Source organism: Procambarus clarkii, chromosome 29 (assembly GCF_040958095.1).
Source record: "Procambarus clarkii isolate CNS0578487 chromosome 29, FALCON_Pclarkii_2.0, whole genome shotgun sequence".
Classification (NCBI taxonomy): Eukaryota; Metazoa; Arthropoda; class Malacostraca; order Decapoda; family Cambaridae; genus Procambarus; species Procambarus clarkii.
The window spans coordinates 2,780,051-2,804,473 of record NC_091178.1 but is presented as its reverse complement, the minus strand read 5'-3'; the positions used below and the strand labels follow the sequence as shown (position 1 = coordinate 2,804,473).

At 40.3% G+C, this 24,423-nt stretch overlaps 1 protein-coding gene across 3 annotated transcripts; it reads right to left on the bottom strand.

The window, feature by feature from the left end:
• Window positions 1-26: 26 nt before the first annotated feature.
• Window positions 27-23,961, bottom strand: LOC123764947 (transforming growth factor beta regulator 1). 3 transcript variants are annotated; one of them, XM_045753184.2, is made up of 12 exons: window positions 23,666-23,961; window positions 22,868-22,999; window positions 20,635-20,736; window positions 19,852-19,972; window positions 19,424-19,578; window positions 17,046-17,183; window positions 11,469-11,571; window positions 11,089-11,258; window positions 9,384-9,529; window positions 6,184-6,306; window positions 4,121-4,250; window positions 27-735 (listed from the first exon to the last, which is right to left on the bottom strand). In XM_045753184.2, the coding sequence occupies exons 3-12, from the start codon at window positions 20,731-20,733 to the stop codon at window positions 616-618; spliced, it is 1,305 nt and encodes a 434-aa protein (XP_045609140.1). In that variant the 5' UTR covers window positions 20,734-20,736; window positions 22,868-22,999; window positions 23,666-23,961; the 3' UTR covers window positions 27-615. The 3 variants fall into 3 exon arrangements, with proteins under 3 accessions (XP_045609140.1, XP_069189369.1, XP_045609139.1); XM_069333268.1 differs by having other exon boundaries at window positions 22,889-22,999; XM_045753183.2 differs by lacking the exon at window positions 22,868-22,999 and having other exon boundaries at window positions 23,666-23,960.
• Window positions 23,962-24,423: the final 462 nt, after the last annotated feature.

Below are 24,423 nucleotides of genomic sequence, written 5' to 3'. Positions count from 1 at the left end.
AATGTAAAAGGAATAAAACAAAGATGCATTCTCTTCAAACTTTAAAATAGATGAAAATATTACAAAATTATTTTTTTACATAATTTATCTATACTGTACATTTATCTATGCAAAAATGCCTGTCTGTCTGTATATTGTGTGGTTGGAGGCCAGATACTTGGGGCTAGCCTCACCCAACTCTCCCACATAAGACAGGGATGGGGGGTGTCATAGGTCAGTCTGGGTCAGCCCCAGTGGTCCACACTAAGAAATATCGGAATGCACAATCCCCAAGGACTTTTAATTTTTCCCGAAGTCAAGTTTGAAACAGAGGCTGTGTTTTCTGTAGACTTATTAAACAATTTTAGTGCTTTGCAATAAATCTTCTGTGAGAAGGTATGTTGGAAAAGAGGGGAGAAAGGTGGAGAGGGGGGGTGTTAGAAGAATGGGACGGAGAGGTGAGGGAAGAAAGGTGGGAGTGGGGAGAAGAGAAGTAGTGTGGGGGAAGTGGGGGTGGAGAGGGGAGGGGGGGAAAGAGAGATCTGGAAATGGGGAGAGAAAAATCCAGGCACAGCTGGGAATCCCCATCTAGTAATTACATAATATATTTTATTCTATTTTCTCTAGTAAGAGTAGTCAAGGTGATGTCACGTGATGTCGAGCAAAGCGGATATTGCGCAAAAGTGCCTCGTGGCAAAGAGATGCTTCCTTTTCTGCTTCAAATACACTCTCAACTTCAGCTTCACTGCGACACACCTGTTAGGAAAATAAATAATAATAACTTTTAAAAAATTCAAATAGATAATTTCATGAACAAAAAAGTAGCAACAATGAAAAGCAACTATAAGAACCAGCATACCTGGATTCCCCAGGCACATACACTGGGGATGCAGGTTGAATCCCACTGTACTAAGAAAATATTGACACCTCATGTTCTTGTAATTTCCCTATACATTAAGTCTAACATTAAAAAATGTCCTTTCATTTCTTTACTTGACAGTCAATTTTTTCAATAAATATCTTGTATGCCTAGGTCATGTGAACATAAGAATAAAGGTAACTGCAGAAGGCCTATTGGCCCATATGAGGCAGCTCCTATTTATAACCACCCAATCCCACTCATATACATGTCCAACCCATGTTTCAAACAAGCGAGGAACCTCATCTCCACCATGTTACACTGTAATTGGTTCCAAAAATCAACAACCCTGTTACAGAACCAGTATTTACCCATGTCTTTCCTAAATCTAAACTGATCCAATTTATACGCATTGTTTCGTGTTCTGTCTTGTGTTGATACTTTTAATACCCTATTAATATCCCCTTTGTTATGTCTGTTCATCCATTTGTAAACCTCTATCATGTCACCCCTAACTCTTCACCTTACCATTGAATGCAATTTAAGCCTTGTTAATCTTTCTTCATATGACAGGTTTCTAATTTGGGGAATTAACTTTGTCAAATTAACCTCGATTAATAAATCCCGGTGTCCTATTTGCCTTATTATGAACATTCATGCATTGATCTTTTGGTTTTAAATTCTTACTAATCATAACTCAAGAACTCAGATCCCTTTTGCAATCAGACTTCGCAATCTCAACACCATCTAGCTCGTATCTTGTAACTATCATCATTACTTAGCCTCAAAACCTTACATTTGTCAGCATTAAACTGCATCTGCCAATCTTTTGACCATTTCAAAACCCTATTTAGTTAAAGTGATAACTAGTCACTTTCCGTGTTTATTTCTCTCCCGATTTTTGTATCATTGACAAATTTGCAAATGTTGCTGCTCAGACCTGAATCAAAATCATTTATATATATGATTTTATATATATATCATTTATATATATATATAAAACATAAATTAATAATTGAGTCGCAACATGGTTTTATAAATGGCCGTTCATGTTTAACAAATTTGTTATCTTTTTATTCTAGCATTGTTGAGGCAGTTGATAGTGGTAAGGATTGCGATGTTGTATACCTTGACTTTAACAAAGCTTTTGATACAGTGCCACATGAAAGACTGATTAAAAAAATAGAGTCTCATGGTATTGGGGGTGCTATATTAAGCTGGATTAGGGCATGGCTATACCAAAGGAAACAGAGTTAGTATAAATGGAATCAAGTCAGAGTGGGAAAATGTTGTAAGTGGAGTGCCTCAAGGCTCTGTCCTGGGACCTCTGTTGTTTATAATATATATAAATGATTTAGATTCAGGTTTGAGTAGCAACATTTGCAAATTTGCCGATGATACGAAAATCGGTAGGGAAATTAATTCGGAGGAGGACTCACTATCACTTCAAGTTGATCTAGATAGGGTTTTGAAATGGTCAAAGGATTGGCAGATGCAGTTTAATGCTGATAAATGTAAAGTTCTGAGGTTAGGTAATGATGATAGAGTTACAAGATACGAGCTAGATGGTGTTGTGATTGCGAAGTCGGATTGCGAAAGGGATCTGGGAGTTATGATTAGTAAGAATTTAAAACAAAAGGATCAATGCATAAATGTTCGTAATAAGGCAAATCGGACACTTGGATTTATTAATCGCAGCGTTAGTAACAAGACACCTGGTGTGGTTCTCAAGCTATATCTTGCTCTAGTTAGGCCCCATTTAGATTATGCAGTTCAGTTTTGGTCGCCATATTATAGAATGGATATAAATTCACTTGAACGTGTCCAGCGTAGGATGACTAAGTTAATTCCCCAAATTAGAAATCTTTCATATGAAGAAAGATTAACAAAGCTTAAGTTGCATTCACTGGAAAGGCGAAGAGTTAGGGGTGACATGATAGAGGTTTACAAGTGGATGAATGGACATAACCGGGGGGATATTAATAGGGTATTAAAAGTATCAACACAGGACAGAACACGAAACAATGGATATAAATTGGATAAGTTTAGATTTAGGAAAGACTTGGGTAAATACTGGTTCAGTAACAGGGTTGTTGATTTGTGGAACCAATTGCCGCGTAACATTGTGGAGGTGGGGTCCCTCGATTGTTTCAAGCACGGGTTGGACAAGTATATGAGTGGGATTGGGTGGTTATAGAATAGGAGCTGCCTCGTATGGGCCAATAGGCCTTCTGCAGTTACCTTTGTTCTTATGTTCTTATGTTCTTATATATTATGTATAACAGAGGTCCCAGGACAGAGCCTTGAGGCACTACACTTACAACATTTTCCCAGTCTGACTTGACCCCATTTATTCTAACTCTGTTTCCTTTGGTACAACCATGCCCTAATCCAACTTAATATAGCACCCCCAACACCATGAGCCTCTATCTTTTTAATCAGTCTTTCATGTGGCACTGTATCATTAGCTTTGTTAAAGTCAAGGTACACAACATCACAAACCTTACCACTATCAAATACCTCAACTTAGCTGGAATAAAATGATGGTAAATTTGTTAAACATGAACGGCCATTTGTAAAACCAAGTTGTGAATCATTTATTAATTTATGTTTTTCAAGATGAAGACGAATGGTACAGTATTTGCAATTATCGATTCGAGTAACTTTCCCACAATTGACGTTAGGCTAACTGGCCAATAGTTTGAAGCAAGTGACCTATCTCCTTTCTTAAAAATTGGTACCACATTAACAACATTCCACAACTCTGGCACTCTGCCTGATTCTAATGATTTATTATATATGGTATACAAACTATGTGTGCCATATAGTTCTCATTTTTCTATGCAATATATGACTTGGCTTGCCTTCACCTGTTCTTGAAGTTTGGCTCTCTCTAATCAGGGACTAAAGGTAACAAACTTTAACCGTCTTGATTTTTTTATAAATACTTAATGAGGTGGGAATTTTATATTTGCACTGTATACCCTAGCACTGGTCTTATGAATGCAGTATACAAGATTCTGAAAGATCCTTGTTTAGATTCCTGAATGCTGTCCTGGTATTCGCTAACTTGGCAAATGCAACGGTTGTGTTTCTGGCACTTGTTGATAAATTCTGTGTATATATCTACTCCCCGGTCCTTTTCTGAAAGATAGAGCTAGAGAGAGATTTAGGGAAGGGGATGGGGATGGACAGATAGATGGAGGGGCAGGGGTAGTGGGTATGGTATGTGGAATAGGTTAAGTATAAACATGGGCAAAATAAATAATGCCATATAATCACCTCAAATTTCACCCACTTGTATTGAGTACATTTTCTTGCACCTGGACATGCTTGTAGTACATTTTGTACACTAGGGTGTGTTAATCCAAAGAAGCGGCAGCCTCTCTCTTCACTGCCACGACCTTCTGGTCTGGAAAAGTTTGATAATTGAGCATTAGTCGAGACATGACTTACCTACATACAATAAAACATGCCAATTTCGTTCCAACTAAACGAGATGTATATATGTATGTATATACATATATATATATATATATATATATATATATATATATATATATATATATATATATATATATATATATATATATATATAAAATGTTTCATCAGACCTAATGAACCCTACATTGCATGAGTGGCCCTTATAATAATAATACTTTATTAACCACACAAAATTCATGTGTGTAAATTTATACTAGTACTGTAATAAAAAATAACATATTTCTCAAGATATTTTAATCAATCAAATAAAACAGTGCTGCATTCTACATGATATTCACCTCACTATGGAAAGCAATTTTTTTAATGAATTGGCACATAATTAGAGTGGGGAGCCAGAAGAGTACATCCTCAACCATGAAAGTAGCTACTTTATGAATAAAAAGTACATGAACAAATCACTTAACAGCCTCTGCAAATGATAATTGGGGTCTCCAGAACAACCAATTATTCCTCTGCACACTGCTGCTACTAAATTACCTATAACCTGGCTACCACAAGGTGGCATCTCAAAATACCCAACATTATGAGAAAGATGGAAACCTTACCTGAAGCCTAGACAACCGAACAGTCTCACTAAATACAGATTTCATTTGCTGGAATGGGAGAAACCCAGAGGCCAATCGGAGCTGTTATATATTACTACAGTGTATTAATTACTCAATGCCCCATTTCTGACCAACATGAAAGGTTTACCTGAGCCAGTATCATGAAGCAGGACCCAGTAAAATCAAATAATCCATAAACCAGAACAGGCAGAGTCAGTGAGACAAAGGTGGCTCTGAGCTACACATTGCACATCAAAAAGATGAGGAAGTAACTAGCTAACATCTAGTCTGATCTATCGAAACCCCATGGAATTTAATCTCCAAGCAAGCATGACCAAGAAGATTGTGTGCTATTTAATAAACATAAGGTTGACTTGTCTTAATCCAACCTCTGACTACCTGAGAGAACAACCCATCTTCCTGAAATGATAGTACTGCACAGTACAGCACTTAAAGTAATTATTTGGTCGGAAGTACCAATATGTAGTGATGGACCGCCAGTAAATCCCTTTTTGTACCATTAATTTTATAGCTCCTGGAAAAATAAAGCTAAAAACCAAACTTAAATATTTCTAGGCTTAGTATTGCACATAAATAGCATGTACTATATTAGGCCTAAGAAAGCATGCATTATGCCTAGGACTGCAAGGAGAGGCTAGGTTATGTCTTATATTTATGTTGCAGTTAAAATAATTTCAGGTTTGTCCCAATTCAATAATACAAAAGTCAACTTTCTGGTAGTCCATCACTACAGTATATACTGCTACCTTTGACCAAAAAGTAACTACAAATACTTTCATTTTAGGAGGATGGGCTGGGGATGACATGAGCTTTAGTACACAGGAGTAGAGTGAATACATTCAGAAAAGGAATGACTGATCAAGAAGCCTGCCTAGTTAAAAGTAATGGTGCAACACTGTAACCGCAGCATTTACAATGAACTACTAGATAGCCAAGTCAAAAGGTTAACTCAAAAGTACCTCTACAAAATGCAGGTGTCTCATTCTTTAGAAAGGAAGAGGAAGATGCGACTGAACAAAGCGATTGTAAGGAACAAACACCATAAACCTTGTGTCACTAAAAAGCACAGAGTATCTCATAGTATCGCCACATAATATGCTGTGTTGCTGCCTGAAATGCTGCATTTACTAGTGGCTTTACAAGACTGTAAATACCATGCTATGTATCCTCACAAACCCAATGTACCTTCTTGTATATAAATACATATATAAATAAATAAATAAATATCTTGCAGCCAATGCAAAGCAAATTATAAATCCAGATGATGTGTTCTACCTGATGGTAAGAAGGTCCATATCAAGGGCAAGGTTAATAGTCTGTAGGATGTGGTTGTGACAATCGGAGGGAGAGTTTCCAACCACTACTGAATCCTCTTCGTCTTCACACACCACCTCAAATCTGCAATTAAAATTTTGATTGAATATTCCAATGTATGATGAATTTCCACCATCATTTTTTGAAAACTAAACAAGTGATGTAACACACTTTTTCAAGTGGAAATAAGGAAAATGGTTAACTGATTTCAAACACAGCTCATCAAGTTCTAATTATATTCCGATGTTTCCAAAATTAGATATACTCCAAAGGATACCTGATCAACCAGGCTGTGACTCATACGTCAGGCTGCGAGCAGCCGCGTCCAACAGCCTGGTTGATCAGTCCAGCAACCAGGAGGCCTGGTCGACGACCAGGCCGCGGGGACACTAAGCCCCGGAAGCACCTCAAGGTAAGGTAAGGTACTATACAGTATAGTGTCAATAGCTGTATAAATGTGGCAAATACTGGTTCCATCCAATGCAACTACTATATTTTTCCCAGTCAAATGGGTTAAATTTGACTGAGATACCGCTGTATGTACTGTACTTGCTTTATCAGCCTTTACATTTCAAAAACATTCTTGTTTCATAATACATGGGTACTGCAGTTCTTGCTGTTCTAACATGTGTTTGTCACGATAACATGAAGAATCCTTCAGGAGGGGCTTTCAGCATGACTGTCAGAGCCTGACAGTGGAAGGTTTAATGGTTGCCAAAATAATAAAGATTACAGGAGTGTGTCCACGCTTTGCACTGTTATGAATGTAGGAATGGCATGCCTTTGAAAAATATATATACTGTGCACGAGAAATTGTTTCTGCAAACAAGTTTCATATTGTGTCCTTCAAGCTGAACATTTAAATAAGTTTTAGGGTTGTTTCTCTGACAAAAAAAAATCATATCTCAATAACCACATTAATACTCCAGTACCATTTATTGCCTTAATTAACACAGTTCCATAATGTCAATGCAGTCATTTCATTTATTATTTATTTTTAGCAGCTTCCAGAAAATTTCCACATTTTCTTTTTCGGATAAAATTTCTTTCTACTCATTGCACAGAAATGACAAATACCCATCTTGCATCACAAGAGATTACAGCAAATGAATTTCTTTAGCATATTTTTAAAGTGTTGCCCAATTTCAATTTCAATTTCTTTCATTGTTATGTGCCCCATACCCATCCCGTGGGCAGTGGTGGAAAGGGTTACAGAGGCACATTATCGGTTCAGGAACTGAACCCCATAGTTCTGCCCCAAAGAGCCAATTACTGCATCGAACCCACTCAGTTCAGACAATTAACCACCGGGGAGCAGTCCGAATGGAGCTAGATTATCAATCCGCGGGTGACCAGAATCCTCCGAAGTGCAAACCACACCGCCGCAAACTCCCGCACCATGCTGTGGGCCCGATGCAAGGATGGACCCCACCGCCCCTGGCTGGCCTGGTGAGCACTGGTCACAAAGCCCCAGCTGAGAGACAACGTGATCCGTGAACACATCAAGCAAGGGCTCGGGTAGGCGCCAAGGCACTGAACTCTGAAAAACCCGAAGAGGAAGCCGGCGATGCAGCAGCTGATGTAAGGCCCCTGGGGGTCGAACCCAGTGATCACGAGAGAGGCGAAAGGGACGACCCCAAAGGAACCAGAACAGTCAACGAAGCCAAACCCAACCTGGCAGGTAGACCATCATCACAAAGTTCAGGCTTCTACACAAACCCTTGAGCAACTGCCAGGTGACTCGGGAGCTCCCCAGAATCAAGTACATGCAGGACCGCACCCCCGAAGGAGAGACTCCGGAGGGAGAGACAAGGAAGTTGTCCGAGAGTCCAACACTAGACCCAGCCAGGTCAGAACCTGGGAGGGAACCAGAAGAGACTTCCGCCAATTCACCAGGAACCCAAACCCGGCTAGCTGGGAAAGCACCAAACCCCTGACGAGCAGACACAGACTGACTGGGAGGTCAAACCAGCCAGTCGTCGAGGTAAGCCAACACCTGAACACCTAACAGATGCAGACAGACCACCATGACCCGGGTAAGGCACGTGAACAGGGCCCCCCTAGACTGGGTCTGCTAAGGGTAATCCCAGGCAGGGTACTGCTAACCATCGCCCAAGCTACCAACCAACACTGCTAATGCTGAACCCCCAGGACGTGTTCACTCACGAGGGCGAAGCAGGGGGTACCGCCAAACAAATGCAAACCCTAGAATAACAGGGGGGAAAGAACATCCCTTACAGGCAGCAAAAAAAAAAAAAAAAAAAAAAAAAAAAAATCACAAGAGAACAGCGTACCCAGAGGGAACAGAGCTGGCCACCATTATAGGTGAAACTAGCTGTGCAGTACCCCGCATCCTTACCAGTGCAAAACTACCACTTACCCCAAGGCAAACAAGGGTGGAAACCCCCCCAAAACACTTGGGGCGGTCAACTGCTATTGACTGCAGAGCTGCAAAAGACCAACAGAGGTAGACCCAAGGTGACTTGTGGAAGAGAACCCCAAGCCCCTAGGGGAGTACGTACTTACAGGGCACTCAGGGAAGGTGATCCTAAGCACATACAGTCCGAATACCTGTGAATATTACTCCCAGCTCATACGCCACCGTAAGAGCTGTACTGAAACAGAGGACAGCACAACACAAGACTCCTGAGCTGAAGCCACACGTCCATGCCGGATCACATCAGCCGAAGAACTGGGGTGTGGATCGCCGGCGCGAGGGTCTGGGGCTCCCCCTTCCCCCCCTCCCGGGGAGGGGGGAGCTGCACAGACATGCGGCGCGGATCATGTGACGTCATGCTCGTTTGCTCGTTTTCAATTGGGGGTGTTCTGTCCACTCGTTTGTCTATTTTTGTCGTTTTTAAGCAGAATAAGGGTTTGTTTTGGGGCGCTTACATTTCTGGGTGCCTGTCCCGGTCGATGGCAGATATAGAATGCTCCAAATCACATGTGCATTTCTCGTGCCTCTGAGGGGGCCAGGTTCTGGTTCGTGGTCCCCGGTCGGCCTAGACCTTCACCCACATCGACTGATGCCAAAGTTAGGGATATTCATATCAGCCGGGAAGCTCTGGGAAGCTGTAGGAGCTCGCCCCAGAAAACAAATAAAACATAATACCCCCTTGAATATAATAATGAAATAAGAAAAATGGAATATATAAACTTACCGCGGGATGAGACCTCCATCCAAAATCTTACAAGTGTACAACACTGGCTTAAGGGGATCTCTGAGACTTGCATATATTCTAGAAGAACAGAAGCCAACTGGGAAGATGCACTGTTCACTATGATATGAGTCTCGCTCACTTACAATCTGTTAAAAGAAACTTCCATAATTATTTATGAATAAACTTAAGACATAAAAGAGCTACGTAATATTGAACATTCTTTCAGCCAATCTAAATAGATTGTAAAAAAATCCTCATGAAGTATCAGTAATTATTTAATGAAAATGGGCACCAGTATTTTTTTATATAGAAAAATATACTGTATCTATATTTTTTAAAAGCTCACATTATATTACTATTTCAGATTCATTTAAATACCTCGACTACAAAATTTTCCTTATGTAAAGTTCCCCATCAGTACCTTTTGCATGTATTATCGTAATCTGTACATGTATTGTTGTAATCTGTCCTGAAACCTTGCCATAACTTGTACAGTACAGTTGGGTTTTCCACTCATCTCGATCAAGATTTCACCTATCACTTTTTATTAACCTGTTCAGTGATAAGGTGCAGGTCTTGGACAAAATCCTAAGCACAACCAAGGCAGTGGAAAAACTTAAGATGATTCAAACCATGATAAAAACTACACCAAACATTCTGAAAATATATCTCTAGGGCTGAAAGTCTGTCAAACAACACCAGGAAGGATAATCCTAAAATATACCTGAAATGGTTAGTTATAATCGGTCGGACGACATTCCCAACATTCATCAAGGCCTAGTGGAGAACAACCATGGAAATTATTGTCAGAAGTAAAATAAACAGGTAGAAGATCATCATGGATGAGGTGTATATAATAATTCCGATATAGCAATTGGGACAAAGTACTGTATACGTATGTGAAACCTTCAGAGATGTAGATGTGAGGCTTTACAAACACAAGTATGCATGTCATGTCGATAACACCACTAATGTTTGCACTATGGAGAAACCAGGAGCAACCGCTCATGAACTTTAAGGATAATAAATGCGTCTTCATCAAAGATAACATTAAAAACATAGTGTATTGAATCCGCAGGCATCAAACACTACAGCATTACACAGTCAAGGAATATTCATATTGACTCAACTTGCTAATACAAATTGACATAAAAATATATAAATTGTGACATATACAGTATCCTCATCTTTCTGGCCTCATCTCATCTTCAGCCCTATAAAGCTTGGTAGATTTGAGAAAAGACCTAATAGGCAAAATCTCCTGAACAATAAAGTCTTCTCTCAACCTGCTCTTTCTTAACAGTACTCTATGAGAAAATGATTTTGAACTTCATTATCATATCTTTATGCAGTTAAATAAGTTCCACATAAGCAGATGGGTAACCACTGTTTTCAGCACCAGTTTTTCAGAAACGAGAGAGATCATGAGACGAATCTTTAATAGTTTTATAGAACAATATTTCCTAAACCTACTCTAAATTTTTTTTAGCATATTTTTCAAAGCTATTTAAAAAAAGATAAGGATAGTAATTAGACACTTTTAGAAGAGACTGATTGATTAACAGAAATATCTTTGATGCCTTGTCTTTTAGGAGAGCATAATAACCTACTCTAACATTAAAGAATCAATAAAAGCAAGATAGATTGCAGTATAAGTAAATAATTATCAAAGGAAGATACCAAGCAACTGAAGTATGAGGCTCACCTCTCCAAGACTGTGAATGGTGAGAGGCCCAAGAGTAATTGGGAATATAGGTCGTCCAGCTGAATCTAAGGTAATGGGTGGACAAAGACGCTTAGGTTTAGTACTTCCACTCTTCCTGGCTTTCACAATTTTCTCTGTCCCAACTGGAGATGTGATGGCACTTGGACTACCTATTAAGAGTGAAGCAAACACACCATGAAAATATAAAAAATTACAAATTAACTTAAACAAAGATGCACATGTGCATAGTGAACCTTGAACACTGCATTAACTGTAATAGTCAAAATATATTACCAAATCCAAAAATAATTTACATCTTGTATTAACTGGGTAATGCACTATACATATAGGACAGTTGAGCATCATTTTATTTCTCTTACCTTGGCTTGGGTCTAAAAGCTTACGCTTCAGTGATGCTAACTTGGGTTTTTTGCTGTCCCAATTATCCACACTACCACTACCCAGTATGAAGTAGCTGTTACTCTGTAAATCCAGTACAAATTTAGATAGGCAGAAGTTATATAATAGCGGGTATGAGTGTGTAACAATTAAAACAATACATTGAAACCAATGTAACATAGAAAGAGAAACACGTAATTTTTAATGCATATGGTGCAACGTAAAGAATAATATTACAGAAGAAAATGAGTTGGAGTTCTGGAATTGACTGAATGAATGTACAGAGGAGTTATAAAAGGGTACGAAGCTATTGTGCTGGCGGATATGAATGCTATGGTGGGAAATGAATGCAGAGAAGTTATTGGCAAGCATGGTATATCTAGTATAAATGCCAATTGGGATTTCTTGGTGGATCTGTGTTTGGAGAAGCATAGACACACAGGTGAAGGTTAGGAATGAAAGATCAAAAAAGTTTGATTTTGTGTGTACTGGTAGAAGATGTAAAGACAGTATTAAGAAAAGACTCAAGAGATACAGTGGAACCTCGAATGACGAGCGACTCCAGTTACGAGCATTTCGAGTAACGAGCGAGCCACTGGCAGAAAATTTGTCTCGATTGATGAGCTTTCACTCGATTAACGAGCAAACCACATGGTGCTTCCTAGCGTTCCCGCTGGTTCTCGGATGCCTCCGACGACAGTGTTGTTGTTTCGCAAGACAAGCATTTCACGTGATGAGCTCGGTGCCAGAACGGATTAAATTTGTTAATCGAGGCGCCACTGTAGCATGCAACTCCCAATTATGATACTATATGCAAGTGAAACTTTGGAATGAAAAGTGGGTGTGCTTAAGATTATGGGCAGTGTAAACAACTTTTTTTTTTAGAAAAGCAGGATGGATGTGGGATGATTATACAGTAGCAATGAGGAAGCATATGAGAGATGTATTATGAGTTAAAGGGGGTGAGGGAAGGGAATTATCAGGAGAAGGTGCCAAGCCATTACGACTATGTAGCACTTGTAAGGGGTCAGAATAGGGATTAGGGATGAGACAGGGGGGGGGGGAGGAATGGTGCCCAACCACTTGGATGGTCGAGGATTGAATGCTGACCTCCATGAAGCGAGACCGTCGCTCTACCGTCCAGCCCAAGTGATTGGGCAAGGGGGATTGAGGGAATGACATGTTGAGTGCTGGAGTGGGTAAAGTGCAATACACTTAAATGTTATGATCTGTTTGTAGAATGCTTGAGATTTGTTTTACATGAAAGGTGGAAAAAAAAACAGTGTTGAATATAATGAAACACCATTTTCTGGGCGAGACCTGAAGGCTCCCCAGAGCAAACCGGGTTGATATGAATGTATTAGACCCTGGCATCAGTCAATGCACATGGAGTTCTAGGTCTACCGGGAACCACGAGCCAGAGCCTGAACCCCTCAGAGAGACAAGAGGAGCAATGACCTATAGAAACCCCCGTGTAGTTGGAAGCATTCTATGTCTACCATCGACTAGGTCAGGCACCCAGAAAGGTAAGCGCCCCAAAACAAACCCCTATTCTGGTTAAAATATTGCTACTGAAAGCCGAACTAGTGGACAGAACTCCCCAAAAGAAAACGAGCAAACAAGTATGACCTCACCACGTCACCATGCCGCCGTCTGCGCAGCTTCCCCCTTCCCGGGAGTGGGAAGTGGGGGGGCCCCAGACCCCTGCACCAGCTATCCAAACCCCAGTTCTGAGGTTGATATGCACTGGCAAGGTGGTGCACTACTGGCTCCAGTGTTTTTCCAGTTCTGTACCTTGTGGTGAGGTCCTGTCTACTAAGTGGTGTGCGAGCCAGGAGTAATTTCACAAGTACTCGGGCTGCATGCACCGTAGGGTCCCCTTCCCTAGGTGCCCTGTAAGTACTGCCCATGGGGCTTGGGGCCACCTTCCACAATTCACGATGTGGTCTACCTCCGCAAGGTCTTTTGCTGCTCGGTGACTGACCCCCTTTGGAGTCAGCTGGAGTGTTTCATGCACCACCGTTTGCCTCTGGGTAGGGGTAGTTTCGTCACTGGTTAGGGCACAGGGTACTGTGCAGCTAGTTTTTACCTCTCATAGTGGCCGGGCTCTGTTTCACCTGGGCATGTTGTCCTCTTGCGGGGTTTTTCTTTTTTTGTTTTCCTGCCTGGTGCGAGGTGGGGTCTGCCTCTTGGTTTGGTCACACCCATTTATATCACGGTGATCTTCCACTAGGCCCCCCGTGAGAGTACACGTCCCAGGGGTTCAGCTTTAGCAGTTTGCCTAATAACTTTGGGCGCCGGTTAGCAGTACCCTGCCTAAGCTTCCCTTAGCAAAATTACGCAACTAAAGGCCCCTGGGAAACCCCGTGGGGGCTCTTTGGTCTTATGGATGTGACCCCTGGGTCTTCTCTCCCTTCGTGCGAGTTTGAAGGTTGCTCTGTCCCCTTGTCTCAGGGTGACACTCACTGTTTGTGCCTCCATCATGCTGCCTGATGGGTCGGTGACACCTTCGACCCACAGTCTTGCGGGTTTTGTTGTTTGTTCGTACTCCAATTCACCCAGCCCAATGATCATGATATGTGGGTGCAAGCAGCTTTGGCGTTGCTTGCTCGGTTTAGGTTGCTGCAACGCGCTAGGTCGGCTGCTACCCCAGATGCCCCGAGATTGCCCCGTTTTGGTTATTGGGACCCGAACGTGGGAGTGTTGGTCGCTTTGCCCTTGGTTCAGTTGTTCGCCCCCCTTGCCCTTCCCTTTCTGTTGTTCGTCCTGCCCCCCCCCTCCCCCGCTTCTGGCTCCAAGGCTTCTGAGGTTTCGGAGTCGGGGCAGGGTTTAGTTGGTGTTGAGACTGGGACGGTTTCGGGAAATGGCCCCTTCTGAAGTGGCAACGGAGATATTCGAGCATGTTCCTCCAGCCGGGGCGTCTAGGTTTGACCAATGGGCCCCCTTCATTCCTGCTTTCTCGGCTGCTCCTGCTTTTTCTTTAGAGGCAGGGGTTTTGGAGGACGGCTCGGCCCGGGTCCTCATGGGGAGGTTACCGGTGTTGGGGAGGAGTTAACTTGAGGGGCTTGGGGCCCGTTGAACCCCGCTTGTTTTTTTTTACCCTCCGTACGGGGCTTGTTGATGCGAGGAGTGGGGTTTTCTTTTCCCCCTCCTCGAACGAGTTGGATTTGGCGTCCACCCTTCCTGGGTTCAGTTCCGTGCTCCTTTAGGTTCAACGGGGCTCCCTCCCCTCCAAAATAAACAGAGTTTAATAAGGAGACTATATGGTTAAGGCAGATGATCAGTACTGTATCTTAAAAGGAAACAGTGGCACAATACATGAAACAACAGGTGGGGGGAGGGGAAAGAGAGCGTGAAAGAGTGAATAGTCTGTGTGGTGACGGAGTCTTATGGAGAAACTTTTGTTGCAGTTGCCTTTTAATAAGATCCTGGGAGGGATTAACTCTGAAAGGGCACAAATCATACATACAGTGACACCTCAGCTTATGAATGCCCCTCTTTATGAACTTTTTGGGTTACGAGCCCAATTTCTTTGTAAAATCCGAATCGGGTTACGAACTTTGTTGATACGCAAACATTCGTATGGCCAACCTAGCGCGTGGTGGCGCACTGACCATGCCTCAGTTTACCAGTGCCTCCAGCCTAGTGACAATTGCGCCTGAATTCTTTGTAAAGAATTTTAGTGTTTTTTTGGATTTTGGGGTATTTAAACATAAAAGTTATCATTATATATCTTGCCATGGGTCCCAAGAAAGCCAATGGTAAGGTTCAAGCCAAGAAAACACATGTGAGAATAACCATAGAGGAAAAACAAGAGATTATTCGTAAACATGAAAATGGTACATGGGTTGTTGAACTAGCTAGGCAGTACAACAAATCTATGTCAACACTATGCACTGTAATTGCTAAGAAAAAGGACATTATAAGTGCTAAAACGGAAAAAGGCATATCAACAATCACGAAACAAAGAACTCAAACACTTGAGGATGTTGAAAAGTTATTAATTCACCCAGAGCAAGCTGTAATAGGCTGTTGTGTTAACCTTCTTAATGACAATGTGATGCCTCACTTCAGACAAGTGTTACAATGTAGGGAAAAACAAGTGTCACTAGACAGGTTTTTAGTGTGAAAAACAAGCAGTGAGCCACAAGCAGGTCCTAGTGGTATGCAGGCAAAATGTGCCAGAGTGTTCCCAGAGAAGTCATCACTGCCTGATGTTATAATGGAAGGAGACATCCCTTGCAAACACTAACACCTTTCCTCCTCCTCTGCCCCTCACCATCTTCCATATGCCAACAAGAATCATCAATAAAGGTAAGCAATAACTTGTACATACTTTAGTACTAAAGATTTGGGTGAATTAGGTATAAAATTTACTTTGAAGTTAATTGTTTGGGGGAGTGTGGAACGGATTAATTAAATTTACATTATTTCTTATGGGAAAATTTGCTTCAGTTTACAAATTTTCGGATTACAAACCGTCTCTGGGAACGGATTAAATTCGTAAGCTGAGGTACCACTGTATATGATTGGATTAATTGTCACAGAATGGTGCAAATCACATACATACATACATACATACATACATACATATATATATATATATATAATTTCTGAGACAAACACTTTCTTTCTAGGGCCTTAGTAAGAAAATGATGACCATTGCTTGGCAACATCACCATCCAGTATCTGAACGTTTAGGGCAGCCATATAGGAGACACTAAACTTTTAGCAACAGCAAATGAGTGATTACCATGAATATATATTTGAGGCAAAATGTGTGCTATATGCAATTTTAAAATTTAGGCTTATAATATATATATACTATATATACATATATTATTATGAATAAGTATTTGGGTGTCTGTATATATATACTCGTATATTCACACACACTCATATTTTCAAAGTTATACATAATAGACAGCACCTTTGACACACAAATACATTCTGTTAGCATGAAGAAACTAAATAAATAAAGTGAGAAACAATGAAAATAAATCCTCAAAGTAAGTAAGTAAGTAATTATCAAAAGAAGGCACCAAACCGGGAAGGCTATGTAGCACCATCAAATGCGCATAAATCCTCAAAGTTATTCCTATGTGGCATCTCAACTCATTTCACCTAAAAATATGCAGCTTCTCTAGGCCACTACAGCTAAACCACAAGAGCTAGAGACTTGTTATTTGCATTTTTGTGCTTCCTGAAGGCTAATTAACAATGTCATAAGAAAAAATAAGTTTTTCAGAACAATTTTTCTCTTGAGCACACTGGGGATATCAGCTATTAACAGTTAGCAGTTTAAGAGATAGGAGTTAGGACTATATAGAATAAATAGATTTCAAATGTTAAAATACACATATGTAGCTATTAGTCCATAAGTTAATCAATTACTCAAAATATAGTATGAAAGAAGCAAAGTAAAAAATCAAGCTGTTGTAGATACTTTATAGACAATTTGTTTACCCATTGCGCCCAAGTACTGTACTAAATAAAATAAGAGATCTGTAGTGACTTCATTCTACTTATTTGATAGCATATTCTCAAATCTTTTTTACTTTTGGATTAAGTTGATTATGTTGGTCAGTTGTGGTCTGGTGCTGACACAATCTCTTCAGGAGAAATGTCCTCTCCTCCGCTGCCACAACCACTTGCTGCTGTGCCTCTGCTACCTGATCACAGAGAGCTGCATTTTCCTGGTAAACAAATAAATAAAGCAAAATAAATTATAATCTGGAGAGTATTATTGCTAGTTAATACTTATATAATAAGATATAAAGCTAAAAAATAAGATACCGGGTGAATTTCTCGGCATAAATACTGTATCGTAAGGAGTTAATATTAAACACACTGTACAGTACTTCAAATTAGGGGTATACTGTACAATATTTATTGATGTAGCAGAATTATAGAAAAGTTTCTAGGTAAGTTAAGCCAGAGGCAACTTGGAGTATGATTTTAGTTCTAGTATTCTAGTACTTCAATTTAATACAGTAAAAGTAATGTATTAGAAATAAATAACTTAAACCACACACATAAAATGAAATTAAAATAATATTTTGGTAAGATTGGTACCCATATCAAGTTATGACACAGCTCAGGGATGAGAGTGTGCACCAATATATGGCAAGACAGAAAGCGAGGCATAAGTGTAGAGGTAAAGAAAAAGATTGAGCTAGCATAAAAATGAATGAAACTGCAAAGGGTCTAATGTAGCTAAACAAAGTAAGCAGAAAAGGGAAGAAAAAAGAAAAAGAAAAAACAGCGTTGAATGTAACGAAACGCCATTTTCTGGGCGAGTCTCGGAGGCTCCCCGGAGCTTACTAGGCTGATATGCTAATGTCAGACTTTGGCATCAGTCATGTGTATGGAGTTCTTTGGGCCTACCAGGGACCACGAGCCAGAACCTGGCCCCCTCTAGAGAGGCAAGGGGAGCAATGGCCTATAGAAACCCCCGTGTGATTGGAAGCATTCTATGACTGCCATCGACCGGGTTAGGCACCCAGAAAGGTATGCATCCCAAAATAAACCCCTATTCTGGTGAAAATTGCAACCAAAAATCGAACGAGTGGATAGAACTCCCCCAAACAAAAACGAGCAAACTAGTATGACGTCACTCGTCGTCGCGCCGCTGTCTGCGCAGCTCCCCTCTCCCCGGGAGGGGGAAGGAGGAGCCCCAGACCCACTGTGATGGCGATCCACACCCCAGTTCTGAAGCTGGATGTCAAAACACGTGAAAAAACGCCGACCGGAGGGAGGGAGGAATGCCGGGGAGCCTCCTGGACTCACCCAGAAAATGGTGTTTCAATACATTCAACGCTGGTTTTCTGGGGGGAGCTCTTACGACTCCCCGGAGCTATCTACCCACAGAGGAAAGAGTAGCGACTAACCCAGGAGGCGGTTGCTGCTTACTCCTCAACCCAAAGTTGAGACAACTGGCTGCATCCACCAACCCAAAGCGACACAGGCCTGACTGGACCCAGGAACGATAACAAGGTAACGAGCAGCCAGGACCCTGTTCGACCGCCAAAATTCCAGGGCCCGAATGTCAGCCCATGACATATTGCCAAAGACGGCGGCAAGAGCCACGAACTTGCGGATGTCATGGGCACAGGGATAGACCGCAGGCTGGCTAGACTTAATAACCCTACGGACGACCTGGGAGACCCGCACCAGTTAACAGGGAAGTAGGGAAACTGGATCAACCCAAAGCACGTCCACAGACACAGAAGCCGTGGCGTGCAAATAACGGTGAAGAGCCGCAACTGGACACAAAACATGATGAACCCCCAGCCTAACCAACCAAGCATCAACAACCCAGGTTCCTCTCTGGAAAGCAGCAGTCTCATTCTTCGCCACACACAAGGCACAGCGCCGCAAAAAGACCGGAGCCAGAGCACACAACCGAGCCGATAACATCAGCCTCAAGAACTGAGGTGTGGATCGCCGGCGCGGTGGGTCTGGGGCTCCCCATTCCCCCTCCTGGGGAGGGGGGGGAGCTGCGCAGACAGTGGCGCAACGACGGGTGACATCATACTAGTTTGCTCGTTTTTGTTTGGGGAGTTCTATCCACTCGTTTAGCTTTTGGTTGCAATTTTCACCAGAATAGGGGTTTGTTTTGGGACATTTACCTTTCTGGGTGCCTAACCCGGTCGATGGCAGACATAGAATGCTTCCAATCACACGGGGATTGGAAGCAAACCACACACTAGAAGATGAAAAAGCGACAAGGTTTTGGTCCGTCCTGGACTATTATCAAGTTGATTGTGAATCAAAAAGACAATCAGTAGGAAAGATCTATTTTTCTCCTCACAACTGAGATCAAGCAGATTTAAAAGTTATGTGCAATAAATTACTGTACTTAAGACTAATCATGAATGCTGTAGAGAAGGATCATGACAATGATGGTTGCAAGAAGATGTGTTGGCAAACTCACAAAAACAAAGTCACGGATAATACACTTTAGATGCTTGAGCTTTCGTTTGAAAACTAGTTGTTCTTGAGCTTTGTGTCGAGCCAGCCTTTCTGCAATAGCTGGAGGAAGACTGCTTCCACGGCCACGACCTTTATCAGTTAACACTCGACCAGAACCTGATGAAATAGCCATGGTCAATGCATAAAGTTAATATATTAATTCAAAATATTTGATTCATATACAACAATCTTTTGAATACAGTAAAAATTCAAACTCCGATGACAAAGACTAATATTAGTACAATATAAATATGTTATATTGTTATATATAAATATAACACCTTCGTTTGCAATTTATACTACTGTATGTATACTGGAATTGATATACTGTAGTATATCTAAAAATTCTCTCCTGGTTTTGTTGTAAGCTTATTAACTAATATATTTTACCTGGAGGTGTGCCTGCTGGGGACGATCTTCCAGGTAAGTTTATAGCACTCATTTGTGGGTTTACTACTGCTGCGGTAGATGTATTTGTGATAGACAGCATGTCGTCTTCTGCATCATTTACCTATTACAAAAATAAAACCGATCAAAGAAACAAGCTTTACTCTCAAAACATATAGCAACCTACTTAGTCACATCCATTAAAATCCAAATTTAATTCTTTCAACACCTTAACAGTAGAATTTGAATAAAGTAATTATTTTGTAAAACTATATTTAAAAAGTAATAACACTTTTTGCATACTTTTAATTTATCAATAAATAAAGTAACAAGCAACTGCAATGTACATTAAATTACAGTACTGCAGTATTTTTATAAATTATAGTATTAAAGCAAAGCAAATGTGTATTACTCTACAGTACTTGTAAAGTTTAATTGTAAATACAGGCTGACCAGTTTTGGAAAGGAAAATCATTTATTTATAGAACTGTGTAAAATATACAGAACTTTACTAAAAAATTGAAGTTCATGCAAGTTTATAAATTTTCATATTGAAACTTTATAGTCAAAGGCCCAGCAATAAAGCCTTAAATATTCAAAACAGAGGTACAGTATGTTCACTTAACCAATGCACAAGACAGTGGATATATATGGCTCCTATTTAGATTACACAGTACTGTACACCAAAACTCTTAAGTAGAGGCAACTGTGATACACCAAGAAAGATCTAAATAAACTCAATACAGTATGTGTTAAACTTTGTAGATAAAATATCTATAAACTTACAGAATGAGCAACTTCTGACAGGTGGCCAGCCATGCCCCTTGCAGAGTCCATGCTTGGCCCCAGCAATAGGCTTTCCGCAGTGTTCCACACTGATGACATGCTCTATAGAAAATTAAAAATGAATGTAATCACATCAAAAAGCAGTAAACAATTATACAAGAAACTGGTACGTGACTTTTTTATTGAGGGGCATGCTCGAAATGCTATTGGGGTTTCCAGGGTATGTGCGAACTGCTCCTGTTAAGACACGTGGGAGGCTAGATAAAAGTTTGCTACTGTCTGATTGGGAGAGTGCAATCTATAAAGGTCTTTTAAGATAATGGCCTTCATTGGTTGAATTTGGGAAGGAATTAGGGACCATCTAGCCATGGTAAAGAAAGCATTTAATTTTCTCATCTTGCCCAGTCACATCCTCAGCAGCTATTAGGCAGGACATTCATGCACATTACTTATTAGTCATAACTTTATTAATTGTAATAACAGATGGTCTCCTTGAACGAACCTGTGCAAATAGCTAATCATATATTGACATTTGACAATAAATACATTACTGTATTTGAATGCAAAAGTACATGTGTGGGGACAAGCTCAATTAGGCCATGTAGGGCAGACTGTCTTCCATACACAAATTTATACATGCTAACAGAGTGAAAGTACTGCAGCTACTTTGTTTTAGTTATTTTTCAACACCAACATAAATTCTACTATATTATAAAAAAAAATTCAAGTGTCTACATATTTTTTTTTTTTTATGGCAGAGATACTGAAGGGATGAGCCACACCTAGTTTAGCAAATAGGAATTTTCACTTTATTTCCCTGTGATCTTGGTTTGTTTTTCTAAAATTGTTAGAAAATTTCTATGTTTATAAAGCTGTTGTTCTTTTATTGAGGAGCAAAAACCCCTTTTCAATCTCCCACACACTGTCAATCTCCAGTTGAGTGACAGTCGAGAGGCGAGACCAAAGAGCCAGAGCTCATTTCCCGCAAACACAACTAGGCGAGTACACCCACATTATAGCAACTTAAGTTTTGAGCATCATTGTATGGTACAGTAATCTTCTTTTTTCTGCCATACAAAACCAAGTTTGAGTACAGTACTGGTATTCAAATTTTGTTGTTGTTAATTTGTCATCTAGGTGCTCTGGGTATAAAGCCACATTTCTGGAACTACTACAGCAAAACTATAGCAACTAGAATTTTGTCAATATTTTCCTGGACATATTACAATTTTCTCTATAATTTTATAACCTAGAATTATTCGTTGAATTTTGTAAAAAAAAAAAAAAGCAGCAGCACAAGAGGTAGCCATCAAATATATGCCACAGCAGAAGAGTTAATGAAAATTAGATTATCTTTTAACACAACCAAGGGACCCCGGGTTCAATCCCAGGGCAAGATACACACATTTGGGCATGCTTCCTCTCATCAGATGCTTGTGGTCACTTAACAGTAAAATAAGTACTGTACCTGGGAGTTAGGCAATTGCTGTGGGTTGTACTGTGGAAAAGGTCAGTAATTAGCATGGGGGGGGGGGGACCTCAATATACCTAAAGTATAGTCTTCTTATTCCCAACAATGGGAATTATTATTATCTACCAGTGCTTAAAGGTGAAGCAACTCAGAAGACACCTAGATGAACCCAAACCCCCCAGAAATGATATCTCCGGTGTAGCAAAATATGATACTGGGAACAGCAGGTGAGTGAAATGAGAGAATTTTGAAGCATGAAACAAAGTGGGCAATGGATAGCCTACACCAATTACCTGTACTAACAAATTGAACATGTATCAAACAGACGGCAGCTAATCCAGGAATTATAAAGTGAGTGAGAAAGGTATGTAGCGGGGTGGGCTATAATCTAATATTGGCTGGATGAGCCTAGGCTAATGCTTTTCACCAATAGCAAACTATTATTTACCGTATTTTAAACTTTTTAAATTTATTTCTTTGAAGCACTAATTTGTTTCTGGTTGGTTTCCCTCAAATTTGGGTTCTAATCCTGAAACTTCTTTCACCTCGTAGGAAGAGCCAGATTCTTGTTCTGGTTCCCAGTACATTACCACGGGAGTCAGAGGCCTGGCACAATCCTTAGGCTTAGCAATATCAGAGAGTAAACACCTGGCAGCAACTGAGGGATGCCTTATAAAATAAAATAGTTTGTCAACAATGCTTATTAGTTGTATTTTTAATATTATATGTTTTAGAAACATGCATACACTGATAATGTATTACCTCAACATTATTTTCTAGTACCTGTACTGCAAGGTGAACCGAGACCCAAGTTGTAAGAAAACGTGCCCAAATGAGTCTGGTCTCTGTGGTAATGAAACCTGGAACTTTTCTACTGGATTTAAATCAACTGCACTGAAAAAAAATGGGTAAATTTGGATGCCATACGACTATCCACAACAGTTACATGTTATTTACATCACAAATGCAAATTTGTGCATTTTTTGTACATCATATATTGACGGAGGGTGTGCGAATAATTTTACTAACACTGTTTACATCTGGTCAGGTTTACATTGATAGGTAATGCAAATTCCCAGAGATACTTATAGCCGAGTCTAAGCTGAGCAGTAGTAACATCTAGGAGTCTGCTGATTTTATTGGATGCTCCATAGATGTGTGGCTCTTCTTACATGATATAATGATGATTGATGGAATTGCTACTGTAGATTTCACTTTGCCTCAGATTAACAAGGTTTGGTTGAAATTCTTTGTGAATTATTGTTGCTTATCGCCACTCTAAGGTTATAGTCAACTTCACTGGAGGCAGATTCTTTAGCATCAGCTCAATCAATTATTCAGAAGCCAACATGAGATGGAATCCAAATGAAATGGACTCCTGTCTTAAAGAGTTGAGTGCAAGTAACAATGATAAAACATCACAATTAATGTGTCAATGTATATTTACAATGTGCATCACAGAAATGGGATATACCTCTTGGGGTACATATTCTTTGTCCGCAGTTCTGTGGGTTTCTTAAAAATAAAGTTATCCATTTGATTCTCCTTCCTAACCCTTACCTTATTAAAATATACCTGCGAGGATATAGACCTAGCGCCTCCGATACTGGTTATCACCTGCTGCTCTTCCTCGCAGTTTGGGTGAAGATGTTCCCCTCCGGATGACTGCACGAGTCGTTATTTGGAGAGACACGTAAATGTTTATGACGTGTAAGACCTCAACGTTGAGAATTAACTCAGACTTGAAGCTTGAGTCACACCAGACCCTTGACTGCCGAGGGCTGAGTGTTGTGTTGTGTTGTGTTGAAGGCATCAGCTGATCGTTGCTGTTCACGTTGGAGCAAAAGTTACGTTTTCTATGATGGGGCGCATCCGATCCCTAGATTGAAATTGAAATTGAAATTGAAATAAGTTTATTGAGGTAAAATACACACAAAGGGATGAGGTAGCTCAAGCTATTCTCACCCCATTCAGTACAACGTGTTAATATATACATAGACACATATCACAAATAAACATATTGCCAAACATTCTGAGAGGTAAACATATACATTTCCTCCTTCACAAGGAGTATGTTACCAGACGTACACACAAATACTTTTATGACCTAGGTATACTGTATAGACAATTTGCAAGAGACATGCAGATAATTCAACAAAATATTACAATCTTGGTGCAAAATTCTTATATCTCTCAAGAATATCATCAACCTTTCCGTTGTGACACATCCAGTCTCAAGTCGATTGTGAGAATCAAATAGTTTCCGACTTTCATATTATTTCACCTGTCAGCTAATGATATTAGGTGAACATGCTTGT